The following is a 23,376-nucleotide window of genomic DNA, read 5'->3' as shown; positions in this document are numbered from 1 at the left end:
TTCCCTACTTCTGCCAGCCTTGCCCTTCACTCGAAGATGAATGTGCTTACCCTGAATCTAGGTCAACAGCCTTTGCCTTCCCACAGACTCCCCCAATTAACTTTTGAAAGTTCTTGCCTGATATCATCAAAATTTGCATCGCCTCAAATCAGAATTTTAACTTTTGGGCCAGATCTATCATTCTCCATAGCAATCTTAAAACTAATATAATTATGGTCACTAGTCTCAAAGTGATCCCTCATTAACACTTCTGTCACCTGCCCTTCCTTATTTCCCAAGAGGAGGTCAAGTTTTGCCTCCTCACGAGTCAGGCCATCCACATACTGAATAAGAAATTCCTCCTGAATACACTCAACAAATTTCACTCCATCCAACCCTCTAATACTATGGCTGTCTCAGTCAATGTTGGGAAAGTTAAAATCCCTTACTATTACTACCCTATTTTTCTTGGGAGCTATCTGTAATCCGTTGTCCTTAAAGGGACAATCACCACACCAATCAATATAAATTTAAGTATAAATTGAACTGAGTTACCTGTGCTCTGACTCAAGATTGCCAGGACTTGGATACTGTGATGTTTAGAGATTTATTGTGTTTCAAAATGAAAGTAACTCCAGTATTATGATACAAATGTAATGCTTTCCATCAGATTTAGTGTAATGAATCAACAAATAGTTCTCAAATATAATGCTTGAAGTTTAAGGCAGTAAAGATGCTGAAACTGTCAGCTTTTGAAATCATTACTCCACTAATACTGATGGCAACATCTTAAGCCTGTACAGGCATAGAATAATATCGAAATCCTGCTGCTGTCAGTGATTCTGTGTTCCTCCATGAAGTGCACTGTAGACAATCTCCTTTGTAATCAGGATATGAGGAAAATTTCTGGTGTGCTTTTTATTAGTGCTAACCTCTCCAGCAAGAAGTCTTAGCATCTTGCATTTAGGAGTGTGTCATATTATCCTATATCTAGCCAAATAAGCATATCCCAAGGCTGTAACAATAGGATGCTCTCCACTCACCTTTGGAATCGGAACTGGATATCTTTGTCATTTGTAGTTGGTTTTACATGCACATCTTCAATCATTTTAAAGAGAGATCTCAAAAACATAAAGACAAAGTCAGATACAAATCATTAAGTTGGTTTATTTCTCAGGCAGCAAGTAAATCTATGTGTGCAGGATATATATAATACATATCTTAGTTTTTCTTTTGCTTGTTTAAATTGGCATTTCTTGGTTTTGTGTGGTATAACAAAATGATTAGCATAATACACTTTCCATCTCAGTGGGATGGGATGTTGTTCAATCAAAATCACCTCTAACTATAATACTGCATTTTGATCTTCCCTAAGTCTTGCAAAAGCCTGCATAGCATCTAGTGTTTACAAATCTGACATCAGTATGAGTATCTGTCCCTTTCCTATCTCACTGTGTTCATAATACAAAGGGAAATCGTACATAATAACTCCTGCTGGAGCTTCACACAAAGACATGTGAAGTATTCAAAGGTTGCAGAGACAAAACGAACCACACCAAATTGTATTTATAGTTACACTTTTAATGTCACAAAATTATCCCATTTCTCAGGAGTTTTAGAAATAAACATTTTACACCAAAGCTACAGAAGGACATGTTAAGGTAAATGAGTGCAAGATCTTAAAGAGTATCTTGAAGGAAGTAAAAAAAGTCAAAAGAGAGGTTGAGGGAGGGAATTCCAGAGCCATGGTGCTAGATAGCTGACAGTGATAAGACAGATATTGAAATGCTTATTGTTGTTGGTTTCTGGGGGAAATACTAACTCATTAACATTATAATCAACTTTTAACTGGGTACTTTTAAAAACTAATTATCTTCAAAACTTAATTTAATTTTAGCTTTTACAGGACCCATGGGTGGCACGGTGGCACAGTGGTTAGCACAGCGCCAGGAACCTGGGTTCAATTACAGCCTTGGGTGACTGTGTGTGTGGAGTCGGCACATTATCCCTGTAACTGTGTGGATTGCCTCAGGTGCTCTGGTTTCCTCCCACGTTCCAAAGATAAGTAGGTCAGGTGGATTGGCCATGCTAAATTGAACATTTGTGTCAGGAGGATTAGCAAAGTAAATATGTGGGGTTACGGGATTAGGGCCTGGGAGGGATTGTTGTCAATACAGGCTTGATGAGCTTAATGCCCTCCTTCTGCACTATAGAGATTCTATGATTCTAGGACCCTGGTTTTGTGTTGCAACTAATGCCTCTGACAGTGCAGCACTGGAGTTTAAACCCAGAATTTTCTTCTGAAGACTCTGGAGTGGGATTTGAACCCACAACCTTCGAGCTCAATGACAGTGCTACTAAGTGATCCACAGCTGACAACAATAGGCAGGCAGATGAACCACACTCTATTGTGAGTTCCTCTGGTTAGAAATAATTAAACTGAGAAGTCAATGCATGAGGCAGCAATTAACTGTCAACCTGCCAGATGCGTTCCTGGAGAGAATATCAAGAACATGAAACACATTCTCTGAAATGAGAATGTGTCTTTGACATAGTGCACAAGGCTGCAATTTCTACCTTTTTTTTCAACTTCAACAAAAACATTTGCAGTTTATACTCATTCTGGAAACTGTGCAGTTCATCAGGAACCACACCTCTTCCTGGACTGTGTTTGTCTTTTCTTCTTGCCTGCTCTAATGCCAAAGTGTTGAATGAAAGCAGGAAAGTTACAGATTTCCTGAACCTATGTTTCTATGGAATACTGTGTGCAATTCTGGTCACCCTATTATAGAAAGGATATTATTAAACTAGAAAGAGTGCAGAAAAGATTTACTAGGATGCGACCAGGACTTGAAGGATTGAGTTATAAGAAGAGGCTGAATAGACTGGGACTTTTCTCTCTGGAGCATAGGAGGCTTAGGCGTACCTTATAGAGGGCTATAAAATAATGAGGGGCGTAAAAAAGTAGATTGTCAATATCTTTTCCCAAAGGTAGGGGAGTCTAAAACTAGAGGGCATAGGTTTAAGGTGAGAGGGGAGAGATGCAAAAGCGTCCAGAGGGGCACTTTTTTCGCACAGAGGGTGGTGAATGTCTGGAATAAGCTGCCTGTGGTAGTAGTAGAGGCCAGTACAATTTTATCTTTTAAAAAGCATTTAGATAATTACATAGGTACGATGGGTATAGAGGGATATGGGCCAAATGCAGGCAATTGAGATTAGAACATAAGAACATAAGAAATAGGAGCAGGAGTAGGCCATCCAGCCCTTCGAGCCTGCCCCGCCATTCAATAAGATCATGGCTGATCTGTCGTGGCTCAGTTCCACTTTCCCGCCCTCTCCCCATAACCCTTAATCCCCTCTCTTATCAAGAACCCATCAACCCGCTTCTTAAAAATATTTAGCGAGGCAGCCTCCACCACTTCAATGGGCAGAGAATTCCAGAGATTCACCACCCTTTGAGTGAAGAAGTTCCTCCTCAACTCCGTTCTAAACCGCCTCCCCTTTATCTTGGGCTGTGCCCCCTAGTCCTACTGTCTTTTTTGAGTGGGAAGAGTCTCTCCACCTCTATCCTATCCATCCCATTCATCATCTTATACGTCTCAATGAGATCTCCCCTCATTCTTCTAAACTCTAACGAGTACAAGCCTAGTTTATTCAGCCTCTCATAGCTCAACCCCCTCAACTCCGGTATCAGCCTAGTAAACCTCCTCTGCACTCCCTCCAGGGCCAAAATATCCTTGCGCAGGTGCGGCGCCCAAAACTGCACACAGTACTCCAGCTGCGGCCTCACCAATGCCCTATACAGCTGCAGCAAGACCTCCCTACTTTTATATTCAATCCCCCTCGCTATGAAGGCCAGCATTCCATTCGCCTTCCTGACCACCTGCTGCACCTGCAAGCTGGGTTTATGCGACTCATGCACAAGGACCCCGAGGTCCCTCTGCACCGTTGCCTGCTGCAGTTTTACGCCACGTAAGTAATAGCTTAGGGGTTTTAAAATAAGGGGTGGCATGGACAAGTTGGGCCGAAGGGCCTGTTTCCATGCTGTAAACCTCTATGATTCTATGTCATCGCAAGCCAAAATATTGCTTCCAACCACTTCCACCAGCAGCATTTGCATCTAGATACAAGTTTTATTATGAGTTATGTCCAAATTCACATTAAATTATTCAAGAAGTCACACTATTCAACTTTGACATGGAATGCAGTGATATCCTGCTCTATTTCTCCACCAACACCCTTGATCCCTCAAACACCTCATTGCTGTCAGGTTGCTTGTCCAATATTGAGTTTAAATGGGCCATAGCCTCAACTTCCTCCGGTTGAATATTGAAAAAAGACAGAAGCCATCATTCAGTCTCCACAACAAATTGTGCTCCCATACTGCCAACTCCTTCGATGCTCAACCCCCAAAGTCATTTTTTTAGGCTGCAGCAAATTGTCCGCAGTCTCAGGAGTCCTGTTCAGTTCTGAGCTGAGAATCTGTCTCCCTTTCCTCTCCATCACAAAGGTTCCCTCCATCCATAACCAATATATCACAACTTGGAAAAGGAAAATACTTGGAACCTCAGGATGTTCCAAGTATTTTGCAGCCAATCAAGTATCAATGAAGTATAGCCAGTGTTATTATCAGAACAGAAGAAATAAGAGCAGCAGTAGGCCATTCAGTCCTTTGAGCTTGCTCATTCAATGAGATCATGGTTGATCTCCTACTTCAACAAAATTTCCCTAAATTATCCTCATATGTAGAAATCTATTGACCTCAGTTTTGAACATATTCAATGTCTAAGCTTCCACAGAATTCCAAAGAAAATCATCACCCTCTGAATGCAAAAATTCCTCCTCATCTTAGTCCTAAAGAGCTTGCAATTTATTCTGAGACTGTGTCTGTTGGTTCTAGACCCCTCTTCCCCACTGTAGCCAGGGAACATATCCTTGCTACATTTACTTTGTTGAGCCCTGTAAAAGTATTGTATGCTTAAATGCAGTCCCCTCTCATTCTTTTGAACTCTCAGCTCAACTGCTACTGAAGTCCTCATTCTTCCATCATCACCTCCCAATCTGATTTCTTTAAAGCTCTCTATATGAGATTCCCATCTACCAATTTCCACAAATACCAGTTCATCCAAAATGCCACTGTTTGAATACATCCCACACAAGTTTTAATTGTTCAGTGCTCTGACCTTCATTGGCACCTAGCTCACTAATGCCTCAAATTTAAAATTCTTGCAATCAACTTTAAATTTCTTCAGATACATCACCTCACTAACTTCATCAGCTTCTCCAGCTCAACAACCCCTCCCACCATCCTCCCACCCCTCTCGTCAGCTACCTAAGGAGATGGCGTCTGCTCGCTAACCCAACCTCCCATTTGAACTCTGGTCTTTGACTCCAATCTCATTTCTTACCTACCCTTTCATTCTCCATTGACAGTCTTATCCTCAGTTGTTCAGGTCTTATTCTCTTCATTTCTTATCCTGAAGCTTTATCTCTCCACTTTGCTTTCGACTTTTAAGCATTTCTCAAGACCCACCTCTTTCATCAACATTATCCAGGTTAGACATAGATTTCTTTATTTTGGTGTATGGGGAATTACACACTGGGAGTTTTTTTTTCCCTTTTAGGCAATAATGTAAAGGATACTATTAGATCAGATGCCCATTGTACATCTCTCCCCATTTTCCTTTTATTGACTTTGACAGAAGGGAGAATTGGACTTATTGTTGAATGGACAGCTGGTCCTATGTGGTTCGGCATTATGCCGAAAGTTAAACTCACCACCAAAAATGTACGGAGATGGCTGAATTTGACAGCTCATTATTAAAGTGAAAATGCTGACTTATAATTCGCCCAACGGTACTTTCCAGTCTGCAAGGAGGGGAACTATGTTGACACAAATCATTTTTTCCTATCCATTAAATAAAATTGAAAATGGAAGCCATTTTTACTGTTACATTGCAGGTGCAATTGTTTCTCCAACTCTTCTCATTTGTGTATTTTTATTAAGGAGATTCACTGAACCTTGATGTATCCTTGTTCATTTTTCTAGCTTGGTTGAACAATAACTAATGTTACAGAAATTAAATCAGTATTTTTCTCAAAGTAGACTTTGGAATGTCTTTAAATTGGTCGAAGATTTGGATTTTTCTTGCAGTAAATTGAGTCATTATAATCTTGTGTTTGAACTTCCCCATAACTGACATCACTGGGACAAGGGAGAGAACTGGACACTCACAGTATGGTGTTTCTAAAAGATCAGAAAACTAATAATATTTCAGGAGAGGCAATTATTTGTTTGATACTATATTTTTGTTTCACGCTCTGTTGAGGAGACTACCTTGAATAGAAAATACAAAATTTAGTGGCAAAATTACATTATGCAATATGTCATTATTTCTTTCTATAAAATATATTTTGAATTTTTATTGGCATTTATTGCCTCAATATATTCACCAATCTGAGGTCCCTACCTGCTTCAAGAAGATGACAATCATTGCTGTACCAAAGAAAAACCAGGCAGAGTGCCTTAATGATTATAGCCTGGTGACTCTGACATCCATCATTTTGAAGTGCTTCAAAAGGTTAGTCATGGCATGGATCAATTCCAGCTCCCAGATTGCCTGGATCCACTACAGTTCACCTACTGCCACAACAGGCCCAGAGCAGACGCCATCTCACTGGCCCTACACTCAACTCTGGAACACCTGGATAACAAAGACACAGATGTCAGACTCCTATTTATTGACTACAGCTCAGCCTTCAACACCGTTTTTCCTTCAAAACTCATTTCCAAACTCTGTGGCCTAAGGCTCAGCTCCTCTCCCTATGAGTGAATCCTAGACTTCCTAGGACCGCAATCAGTAAGGATAGGTAACAATACCGTCTCTTTGATTATTCTTAATACCAGTGCCTCACAAGGCTATGTCCTTAGCCCCTTACCATACTCCTTATACACTTATGACTGTGTGGCTAAATTGCCCTCTGACTCGATTTTCAAATTTGCTGATGACACCACCATAGTGGGTCAGATCTCAAACAATAATGAGACAGAGTATAGAAAAGAGATTGAGAATCTGGTGAATTGGTGCAATGACAATAACCTTTCCTTCAATGTCAGTAAAACGAAGGGAGAGTAGTGGAGAACATGGCCCTGTCTACATCAACAGGGATGAAGTGGAAATGTTTGAGAGCTTCAAGTTTCTAGGTGTCCAGATCGTCAAAAACCTGTTTTGGTCCCTCCATACCGATGCTATAATGAAGAAAGTCCACCAACGTCTTTACGTTCTCAGGAGACTAAGGAAATTTGGCATGTCCACTACAACTCTCACCAACTTTTACAGATGCACCATGGAAAGCATCCTTTCTGGATGTGTCACAGCTTGGTGTGGTTCCTGCTCTGACGCAAGAAACTACAAAGGATCGTGAACGAAATCCAATCCATCACGCACACCAGCCTCCCATACATTGATTCTGTCTACACTTCCTGCTGCCTCAGAAAAGCAGCCAGCATAATTAAGGACCCCATGCACCCCGGACATACTCTCTTCCACGTTCTTCCATTGGGAAAAAGGTACAAAAATCTGAGGTCACGTAACAATCGACTCAAGAACAGCTTTTTCCCCGCTGCCATTAGACTTTTGAATAGACCTACCTTATATTAAGTTGAAATTTCTCTACACCCTAGCTATAACTGTAACACTACATTCTGCATCCTCTCCTTTCCTTCTCTATGAACAGTATGCTTTGTCTGTATAGCACGCAAGAAACAGTACTTTTTTCATTGTATACTAATACATGTGACAATAACAAATTAAATCAAACAATGTGAATGTGATCAGAGATCAATAGATACATCCATATATATTGAGGCTATTGTAGTAGGCCATTTGCAACCAACAGTATTTTCACATAGTAATGTTTCATGACATCCATTTCTTGTTCAACCACGAGTTATTAGTTTTACATACTAATGAATCTCTCATCATTATTGGTAAAATTATGATTATATCAACTGGGCAGCAAAGAATTTGTATTTCAATTTTAATGCAAATTCAATTTTATTACAATGAGATATTTCTTTAAAAATAAAAGAAATAATTTTAAATCTTGTTGATGAGAATTATTTGTACTCATAGACATCAAACTGTAAGATTATGTTCGGTTGTTGTTTCCTATAATCAAAATTGATAAGAAAATTAAAAATAAACAATCCTTTTTAAACCAATGGAACGTTAATTTTCACTGGGTTTTTTGAAGGGTGTGTGGTTGGACTAAGAGTCATGTACTTTGAGGTACAATTTCTCAACTCGGATTGTTCACATTTTAAATTAAAATAAATAATTATATTACATCAAACTGTATATTTTATTTTTTTATCAGAATCCTTAAACCATAAACATTATAAACTTAAAGAAACAGCAGTAACTTTATGAGTAATCCTAAAGCCTCCAGGTCCAGTGGGAACAAACCACAGTTGAATACAATGCATCATTAAACTAATTTTATTTGTGTCTTTACAGAATTAAATTGAACTAATTAATTTGAGTGCACATTGCAAACAAACAATGTTACAACGATTTATGGGATAAGATGTGTATGCCAATTGGGTCCTCATTCACAAAATCCACACTTTTGAGTCAATAGGTCATAAGCACAGTGAACCCAAGACTTCATAAATTGTCCTGTGCATTCCTCAGGCAGTCCTTCAACAATCTGTACTTCTGTTTTGCCATTCACACATTCTGATCACTTAATGGACACTTTTAACACCTCCTCACCTTCTGCATCCTCATTTACATTCCCTTTGTCCCATTCCAGCCCTCCGCCCACCACCCTCATTGTATAAATCTCTGCTGATGTTATTTGTCATGATGTGGATGTGCCGGTGTTGGACTGGGGTAAACACAGTAAAAAGTCTGACAACACCAGGTTTTAGTCCAACCGATTTATTTGATAGTAAACTCACAATCGGTTGGACTAAAACCTGGTGTTGTCAGACTTTTTACGATGTTATTTGTCCTCAGCTCTGATGAAGGGTCATCTAGACTTGAAACATTGGCCCTGATTTTACTGGCATCACTGCCCTGAAATTGGGGTGGGTAAGGCTCACAGAACAGCACTCCCCGTTGGCCTCGGGCACAATCTTATGAGTTTCCAATTGCTGGTAAACATGATGTGGAGATGCCGGCGTTGGACTAGGGTAAACACAGTAAGAAGTCTCACACCACCATGTTAAAGTCCAACAAGTTTATTTGATAGTAAACCCACAAGCTTTCGGGGTTTGCCTCTTCATTAGGTGACTCTCCACTCACTGCTAAAATCAGGGGTGTTGACTTTATTCTCTCCCCACAGATGCTGTCAGACCTTCTGAGATTTTCCAGCATTTTCTGTTTTTGTTTCAAATTCCAGCACCCACAGTAATTTGCTTTTACAAAAATAATAGTTTGTTTTGCTCATTCCCTCGGTCCAGAGTTATTGGTTCCACCATCTGGAGTAAACTGATGAAATGCTTAAACATGGCTGCCATACTTCCATTAATAGTTTGAAGCCCGGTCTGCAATCTGTAGACATAAAGTCTTAAATTAGATCAAGGAAATGTTCATCTGCATGGCAAAAAGTGACCCAACATAAATCTATTTTAGAGATATAAAACATGTTGGAGATAATGCTTTAACGAATGATCCACTGCTATTGGTTGTATGATTTTAATGTAAAGTTTATTTATTTGTCACAATTAAGGCTTACATTAACACTGTTACTGTGAAATTCCACTAATTGCCACACTCCAGTGCCTGTTTGGGTCAATGCACCTCATTCACTACAGTGCTCCAGATGTGCCTGTATTGGGACAGTTGTGTATTTACTAATTTACCTGACTCTCAATATTATTGCTTGGTCGATTTCAAGCAAATATACCACTAGTCAAAGTCGTTAAAAAAAGTTGCATAATCTCCTTCGAAAAACAACTTCAAAAGAGTATAAAAGCAAAATTCAGCGGATGCTGGAAATCGGAAATCAAAACTGAAAATGCTGGATAAACTCAGCAAGTCTAGCAACGTCTGCGGAGAGGGGAACACAGTTAACGTTGCGAGTCTAATGACATTTTTAACAACAGCACATAAACAGAAATTATTTCAGTCGTAAGAGGTCGTAAAATAAAAAAGGTGGAGGGGGACTCAATAAAACTCCAGTAAATGTCATGGGAATTGGATGGAATTGAAATGTTTTGTGGTTAATGCATATGTTGATTATTTTTGATGGGGGTTTTTTTGTCTGCAGAGAGAAGCGAACGTGATACAGGGAGTGGCCGCCCGGGGGTTGAGAGCCGAGAAAATGCAGGGTTTGGAACCATGATCATCTTCATTGTGCTCTGAAAGATTGCACTCGGGGAATGGGAATGATCACCCAGCAAAGCTGTGGCGGGGGCGCGCAAGTGCGAGCGGGGACGCGCGGGAGACGGAGTGGGGCGCGCACTGGCTGCCGGTGCGGGGCAGCAGCAGCAGTGACAGTGAAGGGGGAGAGGCTGAAGATGGGAGCGGCCCCGGCAGCAGCAAGTCCTGTCCTGCTTCTTGTTGTTAAGCGGCAGTGATCAGGGCCAAGCACCCCCATAACTGCTGGGGGATGTGACCGCAAAGAGACAGGGGGACAGGACAAGCTCTGTTGACTATTTTTTTAACAGCAACGTAATAAGGATCTTTTATAATCCGACACAGGACAAAAAAAATCAAGTCCTTCCCTCGAACTGGTGGATGGTTTGAAAAGGCCACTGGAAGGAGCGGATAATCTTCCTGGGAATGATGCAGGGCTTTTGGCGACGGTAAAGGCGAGTGAAAGAGGGGGCGAGGAAGGCAGCCCCTCATCCACTTCCTCCCTCATTCCCTCACTCACTCCTCATTCAGCTTGATGATGGGCGACGCGACAGAAGCGGCCCGGGAGATGAAGAAGACCTTCATTGTCCCTGCCATCAAAGGTTTCGATCATTATGATTTCTCCAGAGCCAAGATCGCCTGCAGCCTCTCATGGCTAGTGGCCAAGGCATTCGGGACAGGTAAGGTGGCGACCTCCCAGCCCCGGCTGGAGGGGGTAGGGGTTTGCAGTCAGGAGGAGCGGGGAATGCAGCAGGAGGGAGAGAGAGGACAGCCCGGGCCTCCCTCTGACAACATCAACCAGAAACTGCTCGGCCGTTTTCAATCCCATCCTCCCATTCATTCTCCTTTTATATTAAAATGCGATTTTAAAAATGTGATCGGATATTTACCAATTTCTTCACATCTGAATTCAGATTAGAACTATCTGAGGTTCCCCCCTTCCCTAAACAAAATATCTCACTTGATATTTGTCTGTCATCATTCCTTATCGAATTATATTAATGTTCACGTAAGGATTATCAAACATGTACGATGGCATGTCTTCATACAGCTCAAGCAACAGACTGCAGGTCGTTTATATAACCTTCCTCGGTAGACTAATTGATTAAGTTGTTAAAATGTTAAATATTTATTGATAGGTTGGGATTTGCGCGTTGACCTATATGCATTTTCCTCAAAATTCCTGAATTAATATTCAGTAATTTTAGCGAAAACTGTAACATGGAATATGTTTATTTATGGACTCTTAATTTATGCATCTATGTTGTTGTATTGCATACACCTAAACGTTGCAAGATCAGGACAAGGAAAAGTGGTTTTGTATGATCTGCAGTCTGCGGTTACAGCGCCCAGGATTCAGCTCCGTCTGCTGGTTCAGAGCAGCCGGTGAAAAATGGGCCTGTTTACTTCGAACCGCGGTTTCTCTGCGTTAGTGGCACTGATTGGTTATTTTAAAAGCACAAGGCTGCAGTATTTTGGAATTTCAAGTGAAATAAAGGTGGATGATAAGTTGCTGTGATTGTTCAAGAGCTTGATAAACATGATCACTTGTTTGGGCTGTTAATAGGTCTTATCAATTTAGGGCAGCGCGGACATGCGTGATAAATGCACTGATTTGATTCTGTCTTCCAGTCATCGGTTTTTTTTTGACGCAGGTTTCATAGTGGTACGGTAATTTGCTTCAGAAAGCATTTGTTTGCGTGTGGAGGAGGAAGATTATGAAGGCATAACAATGTGACATTACATTTCTGTCTGCATACTACATATTATATGTACACTGTTACATACAAAGTCACTTTAGAATCAAGTATGGAGCACTCATATTATCCTTTACAATTCGCACGATTTTGTATTGCGGTATATCGAATTGCATAAAACATCGAATTAGGGAATTTGCTGGTAATATTGCGTTTGCCCAATCTATAAAATTACTTCTCTTTACAAGATGGTAAAATATGGCGTAGTCTCTGTATAATCTTTCATCTTCACTTCATAGAACCATAAAATCTCTACACTGCACAATGAGACCCTTTGGCCCATCAAGCATGCACGGACCATCATCCCCATAAATCCTGAACATTGGTGGGAAAAATGATGATGCTGGAGTAAGGCAACTTTCTTATGAGCTGTCACCAGAATATCCTCTAATTCCACCCCTATTTCTATCTTTCTCTTCACCTTACCTGTAACTGCAACACTATATTCTGCACCCTCTCCTTCTCCCCTATGTACTCTGAATGGTATGTTTTTTGGCGCGCAAGAAACAATACTTTTCACTGTATCCCAACACATGCGACAATAATAAATTAATTGATCATGGCAATTTCACCTAACTTGCGCATCGTTGGACTGTGGGAGGAACACCTGGTTTAAAAAAAACCCCACACAGACATGGGGAGAATGTGCAAACTTCACACAGTCACCCAAGGCTGGAATCAAACCAGGTCCCTGGCACTGTGAGGCAGCAGTGCTAACCACTGTGCCACCATGCCACCCTCAGTTCTTTTACTGTGATTTAAAAGTAAATTGTGAATTCTTACACACTGACCTTTTGTTGTCTGTTTCGAATTGAGTTTGATGTCACTGAATGGTTGACTGTACCTCTGAAATAATAATGTCTTCAGCCATTATCAAGAGTTTGGTCTGTTCTGATCTTATTTTCGGTGCAAAAAGCCATTGTTCAGGCTCAGAACCATCAAGCCAAGTGCATATCCTCTGTAAGCATATCACAACAGGAGTTTGTTTATTCAGAACTGATAAACCTTTAGAGTCTTAAAAGTGAGAGATGATCTAAAGAGACATCTGTTTATTTAGTTTGTGTTGACTTTTCCAACACACAGTTACAAAACAAATGCCACATTTAATAACATTTCAGTAGGAACAGGAGTAGTTCATTTAGCCCCTTCGGCCCCTTCTGCTTTCTAATGAAATTATGGTTGATCAGCAACCCACCTCCACATTTCATTTCTTAGCCAGTCACCAATTTAAAATGTGCCCTTTTTTTGTATGCCAGCGTAAAGCTTGTAAAAATTGCCATGTTTTTGTTGCCACTTTTTAAAACATTCATCAGCACAAAAATGAAACAAGGTAATATTTTACTTCTTGTGTCTAAAGTTACATCACCTATTGTTATCTCACGTTTTGCCTCTTCATGCTTTTTGACATTTTCTTTAAAAATTCCAACTCCGGTCAGCAAGTCACTTGATCATATTTCAGGTCACTCCATGATTTGTTATCGTTTGCAGGCAGTGAAAGCACTCTCTACTCTCTGCTAGTTGTGCAGTAAAACTGAGTTCATGCTTCCTTTCACTTCTGGAGCTGAGCCTGAATGTGCCCCTCACTATTGGGATGTTTCTGCCCCCTGTTAGTTCTGTGTGACCCAAGTTTGTGTATTGTCATCCTAGTTCACGTACAATGTTAGAAATTTTTGCCACAAATGATTGCTGTTGAAATCACTTTGGTATGTGTGCTTTTCTGGAAGTTGATGAAAAAGGAAGTACTTTTGATACAATGTAAAAATAAGTCAGATATTTACTATCTGTAGCGGATATTTTGTTTTAGTTTATTGCTGCATCCTGGCGACATACCATTTCAGCTAATCCCAACAGACAGACCTCGGCAATTCTAATTTAATTGGCCACCTAAACATCTCAGTTGATCCAGGGGTGCCCAATACCTTCTCCGCCACTAATATAATCTCAGTGGCAGTGGGTAGGCAACAGGCAGGAGTGGGAGGGATATAAAATTTCACCCATAAGTAATGTAAAAATTGTGAGGGACTTTACCTTCACGTAGAGCGGACAAATCAGATCAGCATAGGTAATCTGGAAGATGAGTTTGCAGATGCTTTTGAGTTTCCTGGAAGAGTGTGTTATGGAATAATTGAGGGATAAATTTATTTTAGATCTATTGTTGTCTGATGAGGCAGGGTTAATTTGTTATCTCCGTTGGAGGGCGGCAAGATGGCACAGTGATTAGCACTGCTGCCTCACAGAGCCAGGGACCTCTGTTCAATTCCGGTCTTTGGTGATTGTGTGGAGTTTGCGTGTTCTCCCCGTGTCTGTGTAGGTTTTCTCCAGGTGCTCTGATTTCCTCCCATAATCCAAAGATGTGCGGTCTGGTTGATTGGCCATGCTAAATTGACTCTTAATGTCAGGGGGGTTAGCAAGGTAAATATATGAGGTTATAGGGATAGGGCTTGGATGTTGGGTTGTTGTTATTTCAGGCTCAATGGGCCAGATGGCCTCCTTCTGCACTTTAGGGATTCTATGAAAAGTGATCATAATTCAGTTAAATTCCATGCTAAGCCTGAGCGCAATATACTTGAGTCCAGAACAACAGTCCTAATTTTAAACAAAACCATTGAAGTAGGTAGGAGGGAAGAACTGGCTACAGTTGATTATGTAAATAGACTGTAAGGTATGGAGATAAATAAACAGTGGGGAACATTTAAAGAAATTATTCAAAATGTCCAACAAAAATTAGTTTCATTAAAAACAAGAAGTGATGAAGATCCATTGAGGCCAGCTAGGGGAATAAAGGAGAATATTAGATTAGTAGAAAAAGTTCATGATGTTGTGAAGAATATAGTAAATGAGGATTGAGAAATTTTTCGAAACCAACAATGGACAATGAAAAAGCTGACAAAGGGAAGAAAGCCTGGCAGCAAGCTAGCTGGGAAAATCAAAAATGGATCGGTAAAACTTCTACAAATAGATAGAAAAGTGAGTGGCTAAAGTAAGAATCAGATACAGGAGAAATTATCAGTGAAATGACAGAAACATTGAATTAATATTTTATGTCTTGTCTTCACAGCAGGATATACAAATTACATAACAAAATTAGAGGGTAACCATGGGTCCTAATAGAGCTAACGATGTAAGGAATGGACTCCTTATCATTTGCTAAAATTTCCTGGATTCTAGAATGATCCCAGTGATTTGGAAGTCGGCAAATGTTACACTGCTTTTCAGAAAAGGAGAAAATGGAAAATGTGTAAGTTAGCCTGATGTCAGTCATCAGAAGAATTCAGGAATCTATTATTAAGGAAGTCTTGACAATGCATTTAGAAAATCATAGTGTGATCAGATAGCATCAACATGTTAATAAAAAAGGAGAATCATGTTTGAAACAGTTGTTAGTTTTTAAGGATATAACAAGTAGGGTAGATAAGGAAAAGCCAGAAGACACTTAAATTTCCAAAAATGAATTGGTAAGAAGCCACATAAAAGGTTAATGCAGAAAATAAGGGCCCGTGGAATTAAAGTGATATATTAGCATAGAGTATAATTGGAATTATAGTGAAGCAAGTGATGGACGTGGGATTTCCAGGAAGAAGGAGAAGAGGAAGTGCTGAGACCAGATGGCAAAGTGGTGGTGGGAGATCTCAATGAGGCGGGATTGGAAGAGCAATGCATGACTGACAGAAGGAGATGGAGAACGGTAATCAAACAATATTATAGTGATTTCAAGTAAAATGGGAGAAGCTAAAAGAAGAAGAGGAGAATTAGTTAACAGACAGGTAGCAGAGTGTAGCGAGAAGCAGAGCATTTTGAAGTTGGCAGGTTGTGGAATGCTGCAAGGTTAGCTGGAACACTCAGGCATTTACAATCTATACTAATCACTGAAATGAAGCAACTGAGACCAATGTATCCAAGTTTGCTGCTGATTCAAAGTTAGCTGGAATGTGAGCTGTGAGGAGGACACAGAGGGACTATAAAAGGTATAGACAGATTAACTGAATGCACAACAAACTGGTAGATGAAGTATAATGTGGGGAAGTGTAAATTTATTCGGTTGGTGACTAGAATGGGAAAGCAGAATAACTTTTAAAAGGCATGAAACTTTTAACTGTTGATGTTCAGAGAAGCAAGGAACACAGAAAGTTAGTGTGTAGCACAGCAAGGATTTTGGAAGGCAAATGGCATATTGGCCTTTAATGTAGGAGGACTGGCGTATTAGAACAAGAATGTCTTGTTACAATTTTATAGCTTTGAGACCACACCTGAAGGACTGTGTGTGTTCATTTGATCTCCATAGCTAAGGAAGGATATATATGCCCTCCAGGCAGTACAGCAAAAGATCACTAGATCAGTATCTGGGATGAGAGTGTTATTTTATGATGAGAGGCCAAGTAAATTGGGCTTATATTTTCTGGAATTTGGAAGAATGAGAGGTGATCTCATTGAAACGTACAAGATTCTGAATGGATTTGGCAGAGTCAGCATTAAGAGGCTGTTTAAGTTGGTTGGGGAATCTAGAGCATGGTGGCATCTTTGTAAGGGGACAATAATTTAAAGTTTATTTATTAGTTAGAAGTAGGCTTACATTGACACAGCAATAAAGTTACTGTGAAAATCCCTTAGATGCCACACTCCGGCACCTGTTTGATTACTGAGAGAGAATTTAGCGTGGCAATGCTCTTAACCAGCACATCTTTATGACTGTGAGCAGAAACCCACGCAGACATAGGAAGAAGGTGCAGATGTTGCACAGGCAATGATCCAAGCTGGAAATCGAACCTGGATCCCTGGCACTGAGGGGCAGCAATGCTTACCACTGTGCCATCATACCACCCCAGGATTGAGATGAGGAGAAATGTCTCCATTCAAAAAGTTGTAAGTGGTTGGAATTCTCTACCATGGAGGGACAGGGGTGCTCCATCATTTCGGGCATTCAAGATTATAGTAGATAAGAGTTTTAATATGAGGAAATTAAGGTTTATGGGGAGCCAGTGAGAAATCAGTGCTGAGGCAGATCGTATTGAATGGTAGAACAGGCTCAAAGAGCCATATGATCTTCTGCTCCTATTTCTTGTGTTCTTATTCATACTACAGCCATAGTGTTGGCATAAAACAGTTTCAGAATTATTTGTGAACTGGACACCTAATCTACACTCTATTAGCAAGCATAGCACTGATGCAAAGCTAAGACTGCTTTGCACTAATGCTAAACTTTTAATGTCACAAAGAGAAGGATGCTATAAGATTACATCAGGATGCCCTGAAGTGCTTTGCAGCAAAGTGAACCTTGAAATGTAGCAATTGTTGTAGTGTAGGTAAACATGGCTACAGAGTGGCTCACAGCAAGGTTCCATAAATTAATAGATGGATGATCAGATCATCTGTTTAGTAATGTATGACAGATGAATTTTGTAAAAAGTCTGACAACACCAGGTTTTAGTCCAACCTATTTATTTGATAATATTCTCACTAGCTTTCGAGGGGACAGCCTCTTCGTCAGGTGAATGGAGAGTTCTGGCCTCAGACAGAGCATATAAAGCACAGACAGTTTAGAGATTACTGATTAAAATGCGAATCCTTACACCTAACCTGCTGTTCATTTTGGCCAGGGTATAAGAAAAATTTATTGTGCCTATTCCAGCTAATGCTCTGTAATAATCTTACCGAGGCCAGTAGTCTGTCGCCAATCACTCGTTTATTTGTACTGGTACCTGAATGCCATTCAACAGCTTCAGAGGCAGATCAGTCCTGAGTCTATCGATTGCTGGCCTAAATGGAGCCAACTGGTTTTAAACCCCCCCCACTGCTTCTTCACTTTTGGGACGAGCCTCCACTTGTCTAATAGGGGAGCTCATATTCAACAAGACCCATGGGGAGCTCTATTGATGATCCTCTGTGGACATCATAGCATCCCATGCCACTGAAGTTCATTTCTTCCCCCACACAACCCTGCAATTTGGGGGGAATGGGGGGGGTAGTGGGTCTTCACCACTTAGTGGTCAGCTAGGGGTTAGCTAGCAGCAAGGCTGTAGGGGTCGTAAAGCAGGTGGGAAACCTTCACTTCCGAGGAGAATACTGCAAAGCCACCACAAATGGGACAGTACAGTGGCACGGTGGTTAGCACAGCTCTCTCAAGTGCCAGGGACCTGGGTTCAATTCTGGCCTTTGTTGACTGTCAGTGTGGAGTTGCACATTCTCCCTGCGTTGGCATGGGTTTCCTCCAGTTGCTCCAGTTTTCTCCCACAGTCCAAAGATGTTTAGATCAGGTCAATTGGCCATGACAAATTGCTCCTTAGTGTCTGAAGTTGTGTAGGTTAGATGGATTAGCCTTTGTAAATGCACAGGGTTCATGAATAGGGCAGGGGGAGGGCCTGGGAGGGATGCTCTTTCAGGGAGTCAGTGCAGACTTGATGGGCCAAATAGCTTTTTTCTGTACTTTAGGGATTTGTAAATGATACAAAAATAGGTGGGAAGGTAAGTGGTGAGGATGGCACAAAGATATAGGCAGGATGAATGAGTGGGCAAAAACATGGCAGATGTAATATAATGTAGGAAAATGTGAAGTTATGCTTTTTGGTAGGAAGAATAAAGGAGCTGAATGTTATTTAAATGGAGAAATACTGCAGAAAGTTGCAGTACAGCAATTTGGGGTTCTTGTGCATGAATCACAAAAGCTAGAATGCAAGTTCAGCAGATAATAGGGAAGGCAAATATGATGTTGGCCTTTATTTCAAAGGGAATGGGATATAAAAATAGGGAAGCGTTACTAAAACTATTCAAGTCTAACTAGACCACACCTGGAATACTGAGAGATGTATTCATCCCCTTGTCTAAGGAAAAATACTCAGGCATTGGAGGCAGTCCAATGAAGGTTCACCAGGTTGATTGTGGGTTTGGAGGGATTTTCTTATGATGAGGGGTTAATTAGGCTGGGCCAGTACTCTTTGAGATTTAGAAGAATGAGAGGCACCCTTATTGAGACATACAGTATTCTCATGGAGCTTGAGAAGGTAAATGCTGAGAGGTTGGTCCCCTTGTCGGAGAGTTTCGGACCAGAGGGCATAATCTCTGACTAAAGGGTTTCCCATTTAAGACGGATGAGGAGGTATTTCTGCCGAGGGTAGTGAATATGTGGAACCTTCACCATAGGAGGCTGTGGAGGCTGGGTCATTAAGTGTATTCAAGGCTGAGATAAATTTTTAATCTGAAAGGGAATCAAGAGTTATGGGAATAAGGCAGAAAAGTGGAGCTGAGGATGATCACATTCATTGAATAGTGTGATTGACTTGATGAGCCAAATGGCTACTTCTGCTTCTATGTCTTTGGTTCTATGGTTTTATGCGGTGAAAGGTTATTGGGTTAGATGGGAATGTGGAGTTGAGGCTACAGTGAAATCAGCCATGATTTTTTGTGTGGGCGAGCAGACTCGAAGATCCAAGTAGCCGACTCTTGCTCTTAATACAAATGTTTGTACGTGTGTAAATATGCTGCACCTTATCATGACTTGATCTACTCAGTAGTGACGTTTCTTTCAATGAGTAAAAAATATACATTTATTTGAAAATGACAATGTTCATTTGATTTTGTTTTGGAGGGGAAACTTGGTGTTTTCCCTGTCACAAAAACTGTCCTATTGGAATAAGTCCCTCATGAACGAGCCAGCTCCAAAAGTAGCAAAATGTATTGATTTACTGTTTAGAAAGTTTTTCAGGTTTTATTTCAAATGAATTTAGCTGGATAATTGATAGCTGTAAAACAAAAACAACTTATTAGCAGGAATAAAAATAAGTGACCAGATTAACCATAGTGGAACTGGATATGAGAGATCATCTTGCATTGAGTGGCTGACTGGCTTATCTTTTCTCTCCTTTGATGTGCCTGATTTCATCCCAGTATTGAGCAGAGGGGAACAGTGTTGTTGGCCGCCTCCTGTACTGTAGGGGGTTCTATGATTCTACGTGTTATTCCCCAGATTATTATTTTCTGGCTGCACTCAAATTAAAATGTACCATGCAGCTCTATACTGGCCATAGACAGACTGAAGTAGAATGTTACATGATACAAATAACAGTATTGTCAGGTGGCCTTCATGATGAAGTGCGGGAAAATTGGGGGCAATGGCTGATGTCATGCAAGTCACATGCCTCCCTTTTAGAGATCATGTCAGAGTCACCCGGATGGAATTATTACTTTAAATATGTTAGGATGTTAAAACCAGAGAAAGTAAATTTTGAAATGGTGCTATTATTAAGGCCGCTTCATCTAAAGAATGGTGAGAGGTTGGAATAGTTTGGCAATGTAATTTCTGAAACAAAAACTTGTTTAAGATCCAGCTGGATGCTATAATGGGCAAGTTAGAATGCCAGAAGCTTAAACAGGTGAAATTCACTTTTCTCATTCAATGATCTGTCTTATTCTGCCTGTTCCCTTAATTCTAGTCATTGTGGTTCAAAGGTTGCCAGGGTAGGAGATAGACATTGAGGAGAAAACGAAAAAATTTGCATTCTTTTAAAAAATAAATTAATTAAAATTAGTGACATTAAAACTGAACATAAGTATTTAAAAGAATTGATGGATCCATCTAAAGTATGATATTCTGGAAGAGTCTAATTGATGACAATTCTCTGTAAACTTCCTTGTCATAAGATATATTATGTGAAAGTTCGAAGTGTTTCAGCCCTATTTAAAATATGTGGATTGTGGTCAGTACAGACTTGATGGACCAAATGGCCTCATTCTGTAATAAGAACATAAGAAATAGGAGCAGGAGTAGGCCATCCAGCCCTTTGAGCCTGCCCCACCATTCAATAAGATCATGGCTGATCTGTCGTGGCTCAGTTCCACTTTCCCGCCCTCTCCCCATAACCCTTAATCCCCTCTCCTATCAAAAACCCATCAACCCGCGTCTTAAAAATATTTAGCGAGGCAGCCTCCACCACTTCAACGGGCAGAGAATTCCAGAGATTCACCACCCTTTGAGTGAAGAAGTTCCTCCTCAACTCCGTTCTAAACCGCCCCCCTTTTATCTTGAGGCTGTGCCCCCTAGTCCTACTGTCTTTTTTGAGCGGGAAGAGTCTTTCCACCTCTATCCTATCCATCCCATTCATCATCTTATACGTCTCAATGAGATCTCCCCTCATTCTTCTAAACTCTAACGAGTACAACCCAGTTTATTCAGCCTCTCCTCATAGCTCAACCCCCTCAACTCCGGTATCAGCCTAGTAAACCTCCTCTGCACTCCCTCCAAGGCCAAAATATCTTTGCGCAGGTGCGGCGCCCAAAAATGCACACAGTACTCCTGTTGCGGCCTCACCAATGCCCTATACAGCTGCAGCAAGACCTCCCTACTTTTATATTCAACCCCCCTCGCTATGAAGGCCAGCATCCCATTCGCCTTCCTGACCACCTGTTGCACCTGCAAGCTGGGTTTTTGCGACTCATGCACAAGGACCCTGAGGTCCCTCTGCACCGTCGCCTGCTGCAGTTTTTCGCCCCGTAAGTAATAGTCCTTCCTACCATTCTTCCTACCAAAGTGGACCACCTCACACTTGCCAACATTAAATTCCATTTGCCATTTCCTGGCCCATTCGCCCAGCCTATCTAGATCCTTCTGCAGACTCTCCACACCCTCCGCACAATTTGCCTTTCCCCCAATCTTGGTGTCATCAGCAAATTTCGACACTCTACACTCGGTTCCCTCCTCCAGATCATCTATATAAATGGTAAAAAGCTGAGGCCCCAGCACCGACCCCTGGGGCACTCCACTAGTCACCATCCGCCAATCCGAATAGCACCCGTTGACCCCCACTCTCTGCCTCCTATTTGACAACCAATCCTCTATCCACGCTAACACCCTACCCCCAACTCCATGTCCCTCGACCTTCTGCAATAACCTCTTGTGAGGCACTTTGTCAAACGCCTTCTGAAAATCTAGAAAGACCACATCCACCGGCTCTCCTCTATCGACCGCCCTAGACACATCCTCATAGAACTCCAGTAAATTTGTCAGACACGACTTCCCTTTAATGAAACCGTGCTGCGTCTGCTCTATCAAGCAATTCCCTTCAAGATGCCTCGCAATTTCCTCCTTAATGACAGATTCTAACATTTTACCTACCACAGATGTTAAACTAACCGGCCTATAATTCCCCGCCTTTTGCCTGGCACCCTTCTTAAACAACGGCGTAACATTAGCCGTTTTCCAATCATCCGGCACTTCCCCGGAATCCAGCGACGTTTGGAAAATAACCACCAAGGCATCCACTATCACCTCCGCCATTTCTTTCAGAACCCTTTCAGTACTGTAGAGATTCTATGATTCTATATATTATTAATCCACAAATTGTTATTTTCTAGCTGCACTCAAATTAAAATGTACCATGCTGCTCTACACTGGCCATAGGCAGACTGAAATGGAATGTTACATGATACAAATAACAAATTGAAGACAGGGTTGTATGTAGCATCAGGGAAAAAAAAAGCTATATTTGGGTAACGAATGGGATACCGTACAATGTGGCTTTAGTGTTACTGTTGAAAGATGGCTGTTGTTCTGATAGTTTGTGTATCATTTAAATGTAATTATATTTCCCCATAATGTTGTGCTTCTGTAATGTTTGCAAGCTAAGTATACTGATGTATGTGCAGTGTTTGCTTTAGCTCACAAAATGCACTATATGCCAGTTGTTTAACTGAGGAGTTAAGATTGAAATCAAATTATTTTACAATGATACAGATATGGGATACAGTCCTGTCAAGTGAAACAACAAACAATATGGCTTAGGTCAGTTGCTTTGTCGTAATTGTCAAAATATATTGGCTGGAATCCTCCGATGTCATATGCCCTGTCCCCACTGCCAATGAGAATGGAGAATTTGGCACTCAGCCAAATTTCCATTTACAGCAGTGGGACTGGAGAATCCTGGCTGCAGATGAGGTTGATGAGTCTTGGTCATTGTCTCTGAAGAATAATCTTACATTTTGTTGAAATGACGTTTACGAGCATAAGAATTAAGAGCAGGAGTAAACCACTTGGCCTCTCGAGCCTGCTGTGCCATTCAGTAAGATCATGACTGATCCAATTAAAACTTCAACCCCACATTCCTGCCTATCCCCGATAATCTTTCACCCATTGTCAATCAAGAACCCATCTAACTCTGCCTTAAAAATAATTAAAGACTCTGCTTCCAATGCATTTTCAGGAAGAGGGTTCCAGGGACTCTTAACCCTCTTGAAGAAAAAACATCTCATCTCTGTCTTCAATGAGTGAAACCTTATTTTTAAAAAGT

General features: G+C 40.9%; 1 protein-coding gene across 3 annotated transcripts in view; it reads left to right on the top strand.

The window, feature by feature from the left end:
* Nucleotides 1-10,462: 10,462 nt before the first annotated feature.
* The window catches only part of camsap2a (calmodulin regulated spectrin-associated protein family, member 2a), a 180,468-nt gene continuing 167,554 nt past the window's right edge, over nt 10,463-23,376 (top strand). For all 3 annotated transcript variants that reach the window (XR_013887869.1, XM_080195831.1, XM_080195830.1), the window contains exon 1: nt 10,463-11,026. Coding sequence is in view for 2 of the 3 variants with exons in the window: in XM_080195831.1 (XP_080051957.1) it covers nt 10,882-11,026 (145 nt within the window). In the remaining variant the exon portion in view is untranslated. The remainder of the gene's footprint in view (nt 11,027-23,376) is intronic.

Source organism: Carcharhinus amblyrhynchos, chromosome 9 (assembly GCF_965287045.1).
Source record: "Carcharhinus amblyrhynchos chromosome 9, sCarAmb.v2.hapA, whole genome shotgun sequence".
In the NCBI taxonomy this organism is placed as follows: Eukaryota; Metazoa; Chordata; class Chondrichthyes; order Carcharhiniformes; family Carcharhinidae; genus Carcharhinus; species Carcharhinus amblyrhynchos.
Note: the sequence above shows the minus strand (reverse complement) of the source record. Positions and strands in the feature narration are given on the sequence as shown.